Here is an 18,764-nt window from a genome sequence, read left to right as displayed (position 1 = left end):
AAAACTACTGTATATAGCAGATCATGCAGGGTGCAACATGCAATCTACTCACAGAACTTCCACTATATCCAAAAGTATGGTGGAATGCAGAATGTCAACTGGCCAAGAAAGAACAATTATGTGTTTGAAAAATTATGGGCAAAAACAGTTTTAGTAGGTGTGCTCTCAAGGTATACCAAGTATGAGTGAATATAATTAGTTCTCTCTAATAACAGGTTTTTAAATGCCCTTACACAATGTTCAGCAATCATAGAAGCCACTTGAAACAAAAGCCTTGCGCTTAGAAGCATAACCTATATGTGTGGCATTGACTGGCACTCTCATTTAGAACTTTAGAACTTGCTTACAGTGCTCTGAATTACATAGTAATCATCCTGAATGTGGAAGACAAGGTTTTACTTATGTTCCACGTGTGTTTGGTACATCATGGTTTTGAGGTATCCCCATAAAAATAGTTCAGGGGACCATGCTGACCATGCATGGGCCCACTATTTCTAATTCATTTATTTTGGTATGTCACAGTCAGATGGTTACATTCCACCATGCTGAAATAGTGGGAATGTAACCACCTAGAGAAGGTGGTTACATTCCCACCATCTCTATACTTTTAAAGGGATTGCCCACATGTTAACACCATGGCAACTCCTAGTCATGGTATTGGAACATATGAGATTTATATATGAGGACTGGTACGAAAGTAAAAAAAAAGTAAACTGTAGCCATTATCAATCCACTGCAGGATGGAAGCCTCCTCGATCATTTGTGTTCAGGGAAATGGACCATAATCTGCCATGCCGGTCCCAGGTTGGCAGATCGACTGTATTAGCAGTCAGGGACTTTTTTTGTTAGTTGTTGGCACATCGGCTTCTGTGGCCATAATGCATCTCCCAAAGCTTTTGCATTTTATTCTGATCCAAGCCTGAGGCAGGATTCAAACCCGCGACCTTTGGGTTGCGACCGGGCTAACCAGGCTACCCACCTGGTTAGCCCGGTCAGCATCAGGGACTTGAACCACGGTCTACTCAAAGAGCATATGCTACTGCACTCACGCTCCTGACCACTCAGCTACCCTCCTAATTTTTTGCTTTCAAATGTGGCACCATAGATCATTTTGCATGTCACTAGAGGTCTCTAGTTTCACCAATATTGAATGGTGCTGTGATCAGTCTCGTTAGTGCAACACATGGATAATTCAAAATGGTGGATGTTACAGATATACATATCAAGCAAAGAGTGGTGATTGAATTTCTTACCAAGGAAGAAGTGACACCTATCGAATCCATACACTTCTCAAGAATGTTTATGGTGACAATACTGTAGATATGAGTATAGTTAGATAGTGGGTAAGACACTTTAAGAGTGGGGAAAGTGACATTGTTGACAAGCCCCGAAGCGGACAGCCAGTAACGTCTTGACAACAGACAACAAGAGCTGGATCAATTTGCTCATCAAAGAAGACCACCAGATCACAACACGCAAATTGTGTGATGCTGTGATAAATATCATAAAGGAATTAGGCTACAACAAGGTTTGTGCCCATTGGGTTCTGAAAATGCTAACACATGAGTACAAAGCCTGGAAAGTCATCTATATAGAACTTCTCCAGTGCTACAAGTGTGAAGGAGAGGTTTTTCTTTCACACTTAGTCTCAGGTGACGAAACCTGGGTCCTCCATTATGACCCTGAAACAAAGAGACAGTCAGTGGAGTGGCACCATCAAAATTCACCACACAAGAAGTTCAAAAGACAGCTTTTTGCATTTAAAGTCATGGTGACAGTATTTCGAGACAAAGAATGGGGTCTTGCTTGTGAACTTCTTGGAGCATGGCAACACAATCAACTCAGATTGGTATGTGGAAACATTGAAAAAGTTGAAAGCCCACATCCATGCCATAGAGTTTGACCAGACAAATACTTTAATGAGTAATACTTTAATACTTCTCGATGACAATGCACAACCCCATACTAGTCTGTGCATAATGGAGGCATTGCAAAACTAGGATGCACTGTTGTTTCCCACCCCTCTCATTGCCCGGATCTTGCACCTTCCAACTATCACCTCTTCAGCCCACTGAAGGATGCACTCCTTGGAATCAATTTTTCAGCCAACGACCAGCTCAAGCATAGTGTTCGTGAAGCCCTCCAGAGCAAAAGTAAGAACTTTTACGTGGTTGGAATACAGTATCTGACTCATAGATGGCAGAAGTGCATAGAAAATGATAGTGACTTTGTGTTAAAATAACTGTGATTGAGGACTAATTAATGTAAAAGGCATAGTTTTAGAAATTAAATTTTCTGAGGAAAAATAGGAGGAATTAGCATTAGTAGAGGCATATGATGCAAGAAAGCAAGCTTATGCAGCATCAGCCAAAAAAAAAGAAAAAAAAACTTCCACTTCACCCCTCCATTCGTTCAAAATACCTGTCCAGCTGAGCCTTAAATTTATTTAGGCTATCAACTTCCACAACAAGGGATGGAAGTCTGTTCCACCAACCAACTACCCGCTGGCTAAAGGCAAATTTCCGCACATCAATCCTACATCTGTCTTTCCTCAATTTGAATTTATGCCCTCTCAAGTGATTATTCTGAGCAAGAGGCAGAATCCCATCAGCATTGAGCATGCTCAAACTATTCAAGGCTTTATACACCTCTATCAGATCACCTCGCCGGTGCCTAGTCTCCAGTCACTGTAATTTTCGATACTTAAGCCTTTTTTCGTAAGAGTAACTCTTTGTTCCATTCACTAATCTTGTTGCCCTTCTCTGTATTCGTTTCAGCAGCTCTACATCCTTCTTGAAATGAGGCCTCCAGATCTGTATACAGTACTCAAGGTGTGGCCTGACCATTGCCTTATACAAGGGAATAATCACCTTATCCCTGCTAGAAAAATTCCTGTATATCATTGATAAGACACCATGAGCTACTCTTGCAGCCTGTCTGCACTGCTCAGAGAACTTCATATCTGCCTGCACAATTACCCCAGGTCCTTTTCATTCTCTACCACTGTCAGTGTAGTACCACAGAGTTGATACGTTGCTCTGGGGTTGCTGTTTCCCATATGTAGTACTTTACATTTGTTAATGTTAAACTTCATCTGCCATCTCTCAGCCCATCTGCTCAACCTTTCCAGATCCTGTTGCTGCAGCATTGCATCAGTAGTGTCCTTAACAACCCTGCCAACCCTTGTATCGTCTGCAAACTTGGACATTAAGCTTGATATACCATCATCAATATTATTTATAAATACAGAAACAATAATGGACCCAACACTGGACCCTGAGGGACTCCACTAATAACATTAGTCCACGATGAGCAGTGTCCATTGATTACCACTCTCTGTCTTCTCCCCCTCAACTACCCTTTATCAATAGCAGCAATTTGCTTCCAATGCCACACTGCTCCAATTTGTGTAGCAGTCTTCCATGTGCAACAGTATCAAAAGCCTTTCTAAGATCCAAGTATATAATATCAAAGTTATTCCCTGCATCCAGTTCTTTTGTGACTGCATCATAGTATCCATCATAGTATTGAAATTGATCAGGCAAGACTTCCCCTTAACAAAACCGTGCTGTGTACAAGCTATAATTGAAGTCTTGTCTAGATGATCCTGCAGTGCTTCTTTAACCAGTGCCTCCATTAATTTTCCTGGAACAGAAGTTAAACTCACAGGTCTATAATTACTTGTGTCAGCCTTTGATCCTCCTTTGTGAATTGGGGTCACATTTTCACATCTCCAGTTTATGGGTACCTCCCCTGTGTCCAAGGAAGCTCTCCTTACTTTCATAACACTCCTCGTAGTTGAAGAAAGACTTTTTCCTCAAGCTACATTGGCACTTTTTGCATATTGACATGCTTCTATAAAACTTTTTCATATACAGTGGATTCCGGTTATTTGGGCCACCGGTTAATTGGGGCAAATCTTAAAAAACAGAAACCAATTGAGAAAATAGCCAGGGTTTACTTCGCTTAATTGGGACAGCATGCCGTTTAATTGGGGCAGGAGACCGCAGCACTGCAGATTACCCTACCATTGTCTCCGACGGTACCATATGGTTCAGTTGAAATTCTGGAGGTCACAACCATAAAACAATAAAAACAATTAGCAGTCAACTGTTTATTGCGCTTTTCGGTTAGTGAAATCTATCATAAACGGACAGTAAACTCGATCTTACTGAATTTGCGATAATACCGACAGCTGGAATTCTGTGGGTTATTATGGTGAAATGTGTTTACACTTCCATGAAATCTTCAATCATATAAAAAAATTAATTTTCAGAATCTTCTCTTCATTCCTATTTTTAAAGCTTTGTAACTCGTTACTCCATTCTCACTTGCGTGTATTGTGTTACTTGCAAATTGTGTGTGCCGTGTTCTTTTTTATTGATTGCTTATCTTTTTACTGTTTTAAATTTTAACCCCCACCCACAAATGTCAGTGAACAGAAATGTCAACTAGTTCACATGTACATATTACAGTACGCATTAATTATTCCAATTATCACGTATATTCTTCTGATTTTCACGTATCATTTAATTTTTTTAATTGGTAAGGTAATAAAGGGTAAATTTGTGCTTAATATATCTTTGCTTTTATAGCCTGTGGATTATATTCCTCCTATTTTCGCTAATTAGAATCGCTGTTTAATAGAATTAAAATTCAATTCACAAACGTGATCACAATGAATGCCGCTTACTGCACATCGTATAGTGAACGGTACTTTACTATGCTACCTATCAAATCACGTTACGATGGTGACTCCATCGTAACGTGATTTGATTGTACAGTGAACCAATTGTAAAGAGTGGGGGGGGGTACATTGTATTTTTAACTATTTACGTGAAACTTCGGATAATTGGGGCAGCCGCTTAATCGGGCCAAAATGCACTAGTTCCGATGCGTCCCAAATAACCGGAATGTACTGTATTTCATAATTTATCTCATGTTCCTCTATAAAGAGAAGTTTAAAGCTTATCTATTTCAGTATGCATAATACATTAAACAAAAGATAACCTTGTGTTTGTTTAGGACTGGGGACATGATTGAGGTCTATAAGGCTGTGAAGGGGGATAGTAAAATGAATGAAGGCAAAATTTTTACTGCTATAAACGATTCCAAATTAGGAGCCGCAAATTCAAATTGCGGGGGAACGGGTTTAAATTGGATTTCGGGAAGTTTTCTTTTTGTTGATTACTGAAAGAAGTTTCCTCCATGAATAGTTGAGGCTGACAGCTTGAACAAATTCAGAGGTCAACTCGATCTACCTTTTTATATATTTTAATTTTTTAAAATATTTTTATCGTTAATTTTGATTCATGTATCGTTATTTTTATTCTTTTATTATTATTGTGTGTTATTTTTATTTATTTATATTATTAAATATTATTTTTTACTGGTACAGAAAAAGCATATGGCTTCCTTTTATTATGTGGCTAAAATTAACACTAACTCTTTTGGAATTCTGCAGTGGGTGGGGGGGGGGTTTCCTTCTAAATTTTAATTTCTTTTTGTGTTTCATACATTTCAGAGTAATTAGTAATCATGACTTGGAGATAAGCATAAGAATCATTGCGTACTACTGTATTACATGAATATAAATGCTAGACTTGATATTTATTCAGAATCTTTTTTTTTTTTTTTTCAGGACCTTGTTATAAATTTAGCATAGAAAAACAAATTCGTCTGGAAGAAGTAAAGGTAAGAAAATATAAATGTTTGAATTTTATTCTCTTTAAATGTATTTTATTAACTTATTTATATGCATTTATTTTCCATTTCAACGTGTCAGCCATACTGTATTTCTTCATCCAGTCCACTTGGAAACTGTTATTGAACTATGTATATCAACTGAACTGCATGTATGGCAGTGCATGCAGGTATGAATATAGGACCTCTTCAATGGTTGGCAGTTTCTTGTGCAGAAGTGCAAGTAGATATCAACCATAACACAGGTGAGCAAGCAGCACATAGGGATTGATCAGATGAACAGCCTTCAGACCAGAAAAAAAATTGTTGCTAGTGCCCTACAGCATGTCATATGTAGGTTTTCTCTCCTCTGGTGTGGAGGATTATAAATATAGAGAATTCCTGAACACCTATTCATAAACTGAAGTCTTGAAAATGTGGGATATGGGCATAATGTTTAGAACAACATTATGCCCATATCCCACAAGCTAGCAAGCTGTACAATAAGAAGGCATTTTTTGTTCAGAATCTGACATGCTTAGGAGTGAGACCATAGTGTATATTAGTGCTTAAATCATGGTGAAAATTGTTCAGGATACTCTGTCACCCGGTGTATAGATGATCATGATCAACACTGGAAAAAGTTGCATGGTCACTGATCAATGAATAATAAATGTGCACAAGTTTGATGTATATTGATTGGAATGCCTGTGCATGTTGCCACACAGCTTCTGCTGAAATACCATAACATATTCCAAGGATGATATATATCAATATATCCTTGAATCTGTGCATCACTTAACCTCGTGTGATTATCAAAACAAGTAATTGTACTTTTCCTAGTTCTTCTAGACTTAGAAATGTGTAATTAGTGATTACTATAGGGAGATGGTGTGTTTGTTTATGACTATATCCTCGTATTGATGAAATGAATAGAACTTGAAGAGAAACATCTAAAGGACTGTTTAATTAGTGGGTTGAAAGGTATGCTGTTTATTAATTACTATTTCAACAGTATACTAAAGATGCCATTACCAGCTTGTGACAACAGCATATGCTTTTTGTATAGCTGGTTCTGTCATCTGGTAGATAGTTTTTTTTTTTATTTATTTATCAGTGATGAATAATGTATGAAACATTAATTTATACATTATTCTGACCTGTGTTATTCGTTTATATAAGTATGATTATAGCTTAATCTAAGCTATGATCATACTTAGAGAATGGAATGACACAGGTCAGAATAATAAATATTTCATCATCATACAACTTCACAAAGCAGTATTCTCTGATATCTGTCTTGATTTTTCCATCAGTAGCTATTCTTATTCAGTATCATTCCTTATTCAGGAATCATTTGAAGAGAAAAATATGACAGATTGTTCAGTTAAGCATCTAATAAAACAGAGGGATGCCATTTGCCAAGTGTGCATGATGTTTCTTTCAGTGAACTTAAATTTTTAACTTTAGGGGTGACTGTTTTGAGGGACTGTTTTTTGGTAAAGGTCTATTTAATGTAAGGTACATGGCTCTTTGAACTGCTCTGGCAACTCACTTTTGTGAAATTCTGTAATTGGGCAAGAAATTGTCAATCAGTCAATTTGATGTGTAATATGATTGATTAGCATTTCAATTGTCAGTTTCATTATATAAATTGCCGTTGCAAATGAGGCTTTTTTTTTTTTTTTTTTTTCCAGCATTCAGGAATTCTAGCAGTCTTGATGCCTCTCTTGAGTACTTGCTGATTACAGGAATGACAATTTAAAGTAAACTATAAACTGAAAAGGCCTTCAGCAAAGAGGATTCTCTGCAACATGGCCTGTGATTTTTGTTTCATTTATCCCCTCTTGCATGCAAAGCCATCTGACTTCATGCAGATAACACTCTCTGGAGTCAAGGCCAACACTCTGTTACAGATGAGTTGAAATTCAGTTTTAAAACTGATACTTGATGTTTTCAGCCAGAGAGAACATGGAACACACTCCTATCCCTCTAACATCAAATAAAAGGTCAACTATTGTTGTATTGTGTGATGGCCTAAAGTGCTATCATGATGAACATCTGTACCAATCTCCACATCATTGAAAGAGAGACATAGTAATGACTCAGAAATATAGGGACAAGGTCCTTGAGCCCTGTGTGAGGCTTTCAGAAGTGTCATATGCCCTGAATTCATTTTTATGGATTGAACCATAAATGAACATGGACTGCTGTTGTTAGTGGAGCCCCTCAGGATTTAGTATTCAGCTCTTTACTATTTTCACTGTATATTAATAATTAAATGTCAAGCTTAACGTCTAAATTTGTTGATGATACAGAGGTGGACTAAGTGGATCAAAACAGCAATCAGGGAAAAGAGCTGGATAAACTAGGTAGTTGGGCTGAAAGGAGACCACTGAAGTTAAAACATTGATAAATGCAAGGTACTGTATTTGGGTAGCAGTAATACCAGAGTAACACACCAATTGTGTGATACTATCTTCAGACAGTGGAGAAAGAAAAAGACAAAGGGGTAATTGTAGTCTGCCGTGAAGTTCTCAAAGTGGTACCTACATGCTGCAAGGGCAGCTGGATGATATACAGGAATGGGGTTCTGTCAGTGATATGCAAGAATTTTTCCGGCATATCACTGACAGAGAAAAGAGGTGATTATCCTGTTGTATAAGGCAATAGTTTGACTGTGTCTTGAATACTGCAAACAGGGCTGGAAATCTCATTTTAGGAAGGATATGGATCTGTTGTAGTGGGTGCAGAAAAGAGTAATAGGATTAGTCATGGGTACAAAAGCATACTTTTGCTGCAAAAGTTCTATAAATTGCAGCATCTGAAGAGGAGACGTAATTGAAGTGTTGAAGGTTCTAAATGGATTGAGTAAACTAAATGCTGATGGTATCATTACTTTTCTCAGATGACACACACAAGGGGCTACAAGTTTAAATTGGAAAAGGTTCATTGTAGGATAGATATGTAAAAATTAACTTTCAGGTCAAGTGATTAGTTTAAATAAATCTAAAGGATTGGACAATTTATTAGATAGGATGGGCAAATGAAATGGATATTTTTTATTTTTTTAGCTGTGTATGCTTGCTTCCTTGCATAATTTTGTCACATATAATGCTCTTCCACATAGCCCAATTAGTCAGTGAATTCTTTCACGTGATAACATTCTTCAGATGAAATGACTAGCCGGAACTGCCTGCTACTGAACTTTCTGCCCTCTTATATACAATATCCCCTATATATTAGTATAAACAAAATGATCCTTTATTTTTGCTCTTAACCCTTTTTTTTTTTTTTTTTCTGCTGTTGCTGCTACTTACATATGATTATTCTGAAATACTTTTTTTTTTTACTTTCTTTTTTCCTTTTTTTTTGTTTATACTGATATTGTTTTCTGAACTGAATTATTTTTCATGTGTTCCAATGCACAAATACATGTTGGAGAATAGTGTGTGTATGCATTATACAGGGTGTTTCAGAAATGATGGTCAATAATTTAAAGGTGAAAAGTACAAACTAAAATAAGCAAAAAAGTCCCAGTGAACATCGGGCCGCAAATGAACCAGTTTTGAGATAATGCACATTTTCTGTTAAGATCTGCCACTGACTATGGGAGCACTAGTTTAGCAAAAAGCTGTGAATCCTTTGCTAAGAGTGGTTTTATTAAACATAAGATAACACATTTTTAATTTTTGGTTTCAACACCACAGAATTTTACAGATGTTACATATTACAGGATGTTACAAAAGGTTTTCAAAATGCTGTCCTTGCATCCATAAGCAGCTTTGTAGTCTTCTCTGCATTGAGTTGCAAACCCTCTCAGGCCATTTCTCCTGGGTCAATTCTGATTTTCTGAAAGGCTCCTTCAACCCGACTGCAATTCCTCAACTCTGTTAATGTCAGAAGTGTACACCAAGCTTTTTATATGACCCCAGATACAAAAATCCATAGGATTTAAGTCTGGTGATCTGGGAGGCCATATTACAGGCCCACCTCTACCTATCCACCGTTGATCATACCTTCTAGTTATATACCGAGTCACAACTCGAGCAAAATGTGCCAGTGCACCATCATGCATAAACCACATGTTTTGGTGTTGCTGAAGTGGAACATTATCACCACCAAGGAGGTCTGGAAGAACATTCTGCAGGAACTGAAGGTACAGCTCTCCTGTTAGTCTGTTTAGCAGAAAGTGTGGTCCAATTAGACAGTCTCTTAGTAGTCCTGCCTAGACATTCAACGAGAAATGTTGCTGTTGTCATAACTTGTGAATTGCATTAGGATTTTGTTGGACCATACATGACAGTTATGAAAATTAAAAATACCATCATGAGTAAACCCAGCTTCGTCAGTGAACAAAATGTTGTTTAAAAATTGGGGATTCAGGATACACTGTTGTTGCATCCACTGCAGAAGTTCACTCGGGGGGGGGGGGGTCTGTATTGCTGAGACTTTGTACATGCTGGATATGGTGGGGGTACAGTAATTGGCGATGTAAAATTCACCACACACTCCTATGACTCAGTACACACTCTTGCAGAGCAACTCTCCTTGTTGATTTTGTTCTGTTCTTTCTAACACCCCATTTCCTCAACATCAGGTGTTATGCTTCTGGGCCTACCTGCCTATACTCCATGTGGGAAGCGCCCATGTTCTCTAAGGCATTGATGTACCCTGATGGATGTGCACCTATTGGGCTGCCTTTGGCATCGAAATGCTTCTTGGTACAAACTTGCAGCCTCGAGTGCACTGCTGTTGGCTTTACCATACATGAAGTGCATGTCTGCATACTTTTCATTGCTGTAACCTCTTTCCATGTTGACTACCCTTTGACAAGTACTAGTATGCCTGCTACGTCTCAGAGCATTGAGAGAGGGGAAAGGGAGAGAATGAGCATAACCTAACCTAAACAAACAAGTCAGTAGTGGATCCCAACTAGAAATGTGCAATATCTCGAAAACGATTCACTTAAGGACCCATGTTTACTAGGTTTTTTTGCATATTGTAGTCTGTACAGTTCACCTTTAAATTATTGACCATCACTTTTGGATGTAACACCCTGTATATATATCCAATCTAGGTAATCTGAAAAATAATAGTTTCGATCTTTGTTGTAATATTTGTTCCATTGCAGTGCATTTTCTGTAATTATACAATGACTTTTCTGAAGTATGGAAGTTTTAATCTGATCTTTTATAGTATATATTGTTTATAATTTCAGAATACTCCAATTAACAAGCTTATTCTTCACCCTTCACAGAGAAAACTACTGCTCCACTGCAGAGACAGTACTTTGAAATTAGTTGATCTTAATGTGTAAGTATATAGAAAAATATGCATTTTTGCTTAGGGAGGAAAGGATGTGGTGGGAAGCACTCATATGTGTTGTTTCATCTTCAGACTACTCCCTCCCCCATATTGTTCCTGTTTGCTTCTCCTTTATTTTTCTCTTAACCCTTTTTTTTTTTTCCTGCTGTTGCTGCTACTCACATATGATTATTCTGAAATACATAACTTTTTTCCTTTCTTTTGTTTAAACTGCATACATATACTTCATTCATCTTTGTGAATGTTGTTATCTACCTTATAATCTAAATTAGAATTAAATAAATATAACTTATATATGCATATAAGTAAAATATTACTCTTTTGGCTATATACATATATTTTATTACCAAATAAAAAAAAAAATTCAAATTTTTTTTCTGTTTCATTGGTTCTATTAAGAGTTTCCCATCTAGAATTGATCAATGATGAATCCTGTTTTAATCTGTCATTTAGTTTTGTTGCCGTCACAGACTAATGTCTTGACCTTTTCAAAATATATTTTATCATCTGTCTCATGTATGGATTGATCCTACCATAATTTATATTCTTTTTATGTTCTCCTCTTCTAATTTTTAGATGCATTAGCATATATACATAATGCACTTATTGTCTTCAGCATGTCCATCTGTTTGCACTAATAACTTGGCTCCTGGTAGATAGATTTTCATGTAATATGGCCTTTTAAAAAGATTTGTTGAGCCATCCCAAATTTCATAAAAATTGAACCAGCAGAAATCTGGCAGTTATTATTTCTTTTTCATTATGCATATAATAGCTCAACTCCCAGTTGATTTATTTTTATGAAATTTTATACATGTATATCACTCTGTTAGAATGATTTGACAAGCCTGTCCAAATTTCATTAAAATCAGACTAAAAGAAATCCAACAATTACTGTTTATTATTTTCGTACATATCACATAGGCTGTCTAATTACTTTATATTGTAGATATGTTTGTTGCCATGTGCTAGTTAAAGGAACGAATGGGCAATGTGATGGATGCGCAGAAATGAAATGTTATGGTTCTCTCATAATAAAAGGGTTTTGTTTTGTTTTTTTTCTTCTCATAAATCATGAATTATTACTATTTGCTAATGCACCTGAAATGTAATGCATTGCATATATTAACTAACTTGTTAGATTAGCTTATGTATAGGCTTGCTTGATATGATCATTCTGCTTGTAAATTGCATTTCTGTTTTTAGTACTTCTGGTTTCTCTTTGAACTTGTCAGTAATTTCAATAATTGCTCAAATATTACCTTAGTGACTATCTATATAATATCAGTGTAGATACACTATAGATAACTCTTAAGAAACTATGATGGTAGTGTGGAAGGCATGGTTTGCTCTGTATCTCATATTGTGCTCTTGTTATTGAATAAGTAACGCTTCACTGATAGAGAAGGCTATTGTTACTTATTCTCAGAGTACCGCCACCCAGACGGCACCATTTCAAAGCTATTGGCCTATCTTAGTGACCATATAAAATTTCTTCTTATTGGGTGCCATGTTGACACCTGGTAGATCCCAAAAATTTCAAACTTGCAGCATGGGTATTTATGAATGTTTTGCTTTTATATGTGCCAATACAAATAATTATATATATATATTTTTCAATAGTAAACAATTATATTGGCACTATAATGCTAAAATATCAGATATCATATATTGGTAATGCCCCCCCCCCCCCCCCCCCCCACCGTTTCTCCTTTAGTAATGTAATACTATTGTTTTTTGTGTGGATCAAATTTGGGCACTTATATCATGGTAACCAATAGAGACTACTACTTGAAATTTTTATAAGGTCAGATACATATTGAAGAAATACATAATGTTAATGAAAATGAAAAATAAAATCATTTTTATTATCTAAATGGCATATGGCTACTGATCCATTAGTGATATTCGATGTCATAAAGTTTACACAAAGCTTTCTTCAGAGTTTTGAAAGTTCTTGATTGAGTTTGTTGTGACTGCTATAACTTCAGCTTTACCAGAAGTTGCCATCCCTTTAATGACTTCTTTGGTTTGGAAAAAATAAAAATCATGTGATGCAAAGTCAAGTGATTAACATATGTGTTTGAATAGATATTCAGAAATAACTGAGCAGGAACATTATCTTGGAATAATCTTCAATATTCCATTGCCCACAAAATCAAAATTCCTTGCATTGCCCAAGTGCCTCACCCTAGGGTGCTCATGCAGTGTCTGATAGGTGCAGGACCCAACACAGCTTGCTTGAACAACTCAGATGAAATAAGGATTCAGTGTTGTCTCTGATCTCAAGTGAGAATGCATGGAATAAACTTGGCAGTCACTTGCCTCATGCCCAAATCCTCAGTCAAAATGGCTTGAACCAAACCAAATGAAAGAGATGTCTTCTCCAAAATTTTTCAAATGCTCAATCATCAAGTCAATTATTGAATGATGGTGCTGACTTCATTGATGTTTTGATCATTTTTGGATGTTGGCAGGTGACCACATCTTTCTTCACCATCAAGTGAAAAATTTCTCTCACAACACCTTTGAAATCATTTAAAAATTGTCTTTTTTCATTGTAGAATCATCTCTGTAAACTGTGATGAGTATTTGATATGTTTCTGTGACTGACTTTTGGAGTTTACAACACAATTTAATGTTCTCAGATCTGTATATATATATAAAATGCTTGGTATATTGCCCAAATTTTCCAACTGCTAATTGTTGGCAGCGTTCATGCGGTTCACCTCACATGACCACCCTACTGGGCATTCTTTATTAATTTTTGTACTAACATTTTTCCAACTGCTAATTATTGCCAGCACCTGTTCACGCAGTTCACCTTGCATGAGTACCATACCGGACATTCTTTATTAATTTTTGTACTGATGTTTTTCGACTGAAGAAAGGCAACCTATGTCTGAAAGTTATCAATGTATATTTATTTTAACTGTTTATTTTATCTGTCTTCAATTTTTATAAACCATTCTAAATTTTAAGAAGTGTAAAAATGGCTGAACAGTGTGTAAAAACTTCGAGAAAATGTAGAAGAAATGCTAATGAAACATTAGAGGAGAGATCTAATATATTAAGAGACCAAAACAAGACTCTATTATTATGAAGATGGACAGTAAACATGGAAGAAAGAGAAGCAAATGCCATAGGACTAATCAAATAGAAGTACTGGATGCAAATCATCAACAAGCTGTAATTAATGTGCAAGAGCATGACATAGGAAATGTGTTACAATTGTGAGTATTGCAATGCAAGATATTGGAGACATGAGTTAAACACATTGAATAAATACCCTAAATGCTTTCTTAATGGAAAGGTTTCACTTGACTGTCTGAGACACCTACTCTATTACGAGAGCTGCTTACAGGGGATACACATGAAGCAAATAACTACAGAAAACATATACAAGAGTACAACTCATCAGTGGCGTTCGCATCAATAGTCACAGAGATTAAACCACTGCCTAGAACTAGTCCATACTATTTTAGAATACACGGCCAGATTTACCATTTGGTCTCACCGCTATATCCAAACAAGGCAAATAAGCCAGGATATGTACAACTTTATATTTTTGATTCTGCTGAAGCAACAACAAAGCAGCTTGTAAAACAATCAAACCAAGGGTGTGTGGCTGAAGTAATGCAACAATTGGACAAGATGCTGCAACAAGTTAACCCATTTTCTGAGTCATATAAACAAATTCATCAAATAACCCAGGCCAATCCAACAATGAATGTGCGCATGAATTTATAGAAGACCTGGACTTAGATAAGAGACGACATAATGCACCTACATCCAAAATGGAGGTGCTGCAATATTTGTTGGAGAAGACTGGGAACCACCTACAAATAGAGACATATGCATATATCTCACAGGTGACTGCTGTAGAATTATATCACCGCTAAACAAGAATGGTGAAGACTGAAGGAACTAGATTAAATATTTTCGCCATAATCAGAAATATGGCGTACGTTATGCTGGGTACAACTAGTTGTTTATATTTCGCCATTTTCAGTACACGTGACAAGTGAGAAAAACAAGTGTTTACTCAGAACTGCTTTCCATTAGTCATAACAAGTAAAACTTGGTGTGTGCATGCTCAAAAGATGTTGTAAGCCTTATTCATATTCTTTTAGCTACCACTGTGCATTGGATTATAAGAAGATAATTCACCAATTTTTTTAAAATTAAACCTTGTATTTTGAAAAATAAGAGGTTCTTACCATTTGAATAATAAATCATTTATTTAACTTTTGCTGTTTTCATTTAACCGATCCTTATATTTAAGTTTTCCTTTATGGCCTCATTGTTAAGCTTTCACTTCATTAAAATATTTAATTGTTTTAATTCATTTAATCTTACAAAGATAAATTTTATTAATAGGATCTTTACAGCTTTATTTTAGTTAAAAAAAGTAATCAGCGTGTTAAAAATATTAAAAAAAATTTTTCTCTTTAGAGAGATAATAATGCAGCAGTATAAAGGAGGTCTCAATTTCCAGCACCTGTTAAAAGGTTGTTTGTCACCTTGTGGCAGCCTAGTGTTTGCAGGAACAGAAGATGGCAGAATCCTTGCATGGAGTACAGATACAGGTAAATATATGTTTTAATAATTTTTAGATGAGTGTGAACTGTCCATCATGTCATATATATTTAAATCTGCCATTGTTTCTTCATATACCTATACTCTGTTCTGCAAAAGACTAAAATTATTTTGGTATTCAGCAAGTTAGAAGATGCTGAAATCAAAAGAACCCATGCCTAAAATATTTTAACACAATGGAAATTTAGTAGAGAAGAATAAAAAAAGTACAGGTAGCCCTCGTTTTGTACTGGTCTGATTTGCACCGATTCACAATAGTGCCGATCACTAACCACAATGCCATTTTTATTTATTTATTATTTTATTTTATTTTTTTTTTGAAATTTTTTTAAAAATTAAAAGTTTAAAATCATCAGACAATTTATCGACATTGTACTGTGCTATGTATCATGCACTGTTTGCATGATTTAGAACAATCTGAGCCAATCAGCAATTAGCGCATCCGTATCAGAGACGAGAAAGATTCCTATCCTCAAAGTAGCCACTCGTGGATGCAGGTGGTAAGGATCCATGTGGTGAAGCATTCAGTTGGTGGTTGTTTACACTATTTACACGTGTTGGAAATTTATTACGCTAACATTTTTTATTAATTGTGCTGTTAATAAATTAAATAATAATAATAATAATAGTGATATCCATGTTCAGTTTTTGCTAATCGTGTTATAAAGTTTTTAATTTAATAGAATAAAGAGATACCATGTCTGGTAAAAGAAGTTCATTGAATCCTAGTGCAATATTTGGAGGGTGGAATCTGTTGAAAGCCACCCTAATGTGTGTAGTACTATGAATATGCCTCCATCGACTATTATTACAACTATGAAGAATTCTAATAAAATAAAACAATCACTGCACGTAAATCAAGGGTTACCTGTATATTAATTACACTGCATTACAATTAATAGAATATAAAAATGTAATACCTATGTGGATCACTGTAAAGTATTACTCTACAATTTTTCTCTCTGTAAAAATTTATTTTAAAAAACTGAAAAAATGTATAAAATGTTTTTTTACATATCTTATATACATACACTACTTTTCCACTAATCGCCATCTTTCTCTATAGCTATGCTACCTACACACAAAGGCTAGTATTCCTTGTTATCAGAAGTTTGCTTCAGTCTCTTGGAAACAATTTTTCTAAACTTTTTTACTTCAACAACAAGGCGCCTCCATAGCCAGGTGAGAAGGAGCCCGGTTTAATCAAGAAGCGTGTGCATAGCACACGCTTCTTGATTAAACCGGGGTTCGAGCCTGTCACCACCAAATACGGAGGATGTGGAAAGGTCAGGGAATGACCACCGCATATTCCCGGAGCAATATGGCCTTAGTTGCTAATGCTCCTAAAAAAAAACAACCAAATAACTTCAGCGACAGCTTCATCAACATAATCCCTTTGGAGCCATCTCCTTTGAACATTTTTCCCTTATGCATTGTTATGCAAAAAGAGGGAATCTCCCTTGTTTGTTTGGTTTTTTTCTTCTGACTTGCTGTAAAAAGCTCTTGAATTTGTTCAAGGTAGGGATCTATATCTCAGAATTTATACTTTGTTTGTCATCTGTACTGTCCATAAAAATCACAGATTTCATGTGTTAAAAGTCAGTGACTGTCACTCTTCCTGACAAGGAAAATGTCTTGAGATTCTTCTTGCATAGGAAGTTTTGGTGATGTTGCTCCATATGTTGTTCAGTTTTTGGTTCAAGGTGGTGAATCCACACACACACATCATCAATAGAAATCTGTGCATTTGTATCTGCTTCATAACTTGCCAATAACTTTGAAGAAACTTCCTGTCCTGAAGTTTGTGGCCTAGTGTCAGTTGTCATGGAACAAACCATGAATACATATTTGAATAACCCAAGTGGTAATTGTTGCATTCACACCTCCTTCACTAATTCTGAGCTGTAGTGATGATAACTTCCTTCCTGTACATGACACACTAATCATGTCAGTTGTCATCCGCATGCTGTTCAGTGTTTCTGCTAAAGTTAGATAACTGTTGGTTAGTTAATTGTGGAGATCAGCATTTCCTTCTTTGGATGCACTTGTACACAATGACAAAAGGATACAAGGCATGATGTCAAAATTTGCAGATGACGTAAAGGTTGGTAGAGTCGTTAATGCAGAGTGCCATGCAGCATCCCTTCAGGGTGACTTGAACAGACTTCAAAAATGGTCTGAGAAGTGGCAGCTATGTTTAAATGCTGCTAAATGCAAGGTCTTACACTTGGTGGGATTGAATTAAAAACAGTGGAGAAGGAAACGGATCGTGAAGTTACGATATGGGAGATATGAAGTTTTCTGAACAGTGTAAAAAGGCAGCTGGAAAGCCCATGATGTCCTATCAATGACTTATTGAACATTATCCTATAGAGATAAGGAGGTCATAATCCCACTGTATAAGACAATTGCAAGACCACATTTGGAATACTATGTTCAAGTATGGAGACCTCATCTGAAAAAAGACTGAGATTCTTGAAAGGGTTTAAAGACGTGCAACTCGAATGGTGAGATCAGCAAAAGGACAACCATACAAGGAAAGACTCCAAGTATATGGGCTACAGAGCTTGACAACGGCACCTCAGAGGTGACCTGATCGAGGTTTGTAAGGCTCTGAGAGGGATTAGTAAAATGAATGAAGGCAGAAGTCCCACTGTTTGTATATGAGAATTGGACCAGGTGGATGCACTAAATTGCCGACCGGGCTAGCCAGGTGGGTAAAGTGCCTGCCTGGCAACCCAAAGGTCGCGGGTTCGAATCCCGCCTCGGGCTTGGATCAAAGTACTGCAAAAACCTTGGGAGGTGCACTATGGCCACAGAAGCCGATGCGCCAACAACTACAAAAAAAAAAAAAAAAAAAGATGCACTAAATCAGTCTTTGACACCAACAGAGCAAATGCAGCAGCCAACACAATTCAGTTGCTATGCCTTTCAAGAAATGTGTAATTAGTAATGTCCTTGATGTGCTGAAGATTACACACTTTTTGAGTGTGTAACAACTCAAAAATTACTTGTCATTACTGATGTTGTACCATAACATCAGTAGTGACAAGTGTGCAGTAGTAAGATGGATTATTGGCATTGTACAATGAGTAAAAGCTTTGTTTAGGTTTACATTTTGTTTAGACATTTTAACACTCACAAATTTGTGCTTA

The 18,764-nt window shown here is 36.3% G+C and overlaps 1 protein-coding gene across 2 annotated transcripts in view; it reads left to right on the top strand.

Moving 5' to 3' along the window:
* Positions 1-18,764, top strand: part of LOC150085456 (jouberin-like) — a 320,291-nt gene that overhangs the window by 169,524 nt on the left and 132,003 nt on the right. For both annotated transcript variants that reach the window (XM_090373258.1, XM_090373259.1), the window contains exons 15-17: positions 5,642-5,694; positions 10,904-10,998; positions 15,466-15,599. In XM_090373258.1, the coding sequence (XP_090229384.1) occupies positions 5,642-5,694; positions 10,904-10,998; positions 15,466-15,599 (282 nt within the window). The remainder of the gene's footprint in view (positions 1-5,641; positions 5,695-10,903; positions 10,999-15,465; positions 15,600-18,764) is intronic.

This window comes from Mastigoproctus giganteus, chromosome 5 (assembly GCF_048544385.1).
Source record: "Mastigoproctus giganteus isolate SK-2022 chromosome 5, ASM4854438v1, whole genome shotgun sequence".
NCBI lineage: Eukaryota > Metazoa > Arthropoda > Arachnida > Uropygi > Thelyphonidae > Mastigoproctus > Mastigoproctus giganteus.
Note: the sequence above shows the minus strand (reverse complement) of the source record. Positions and strands in the feature narration are given on the sequence as shown.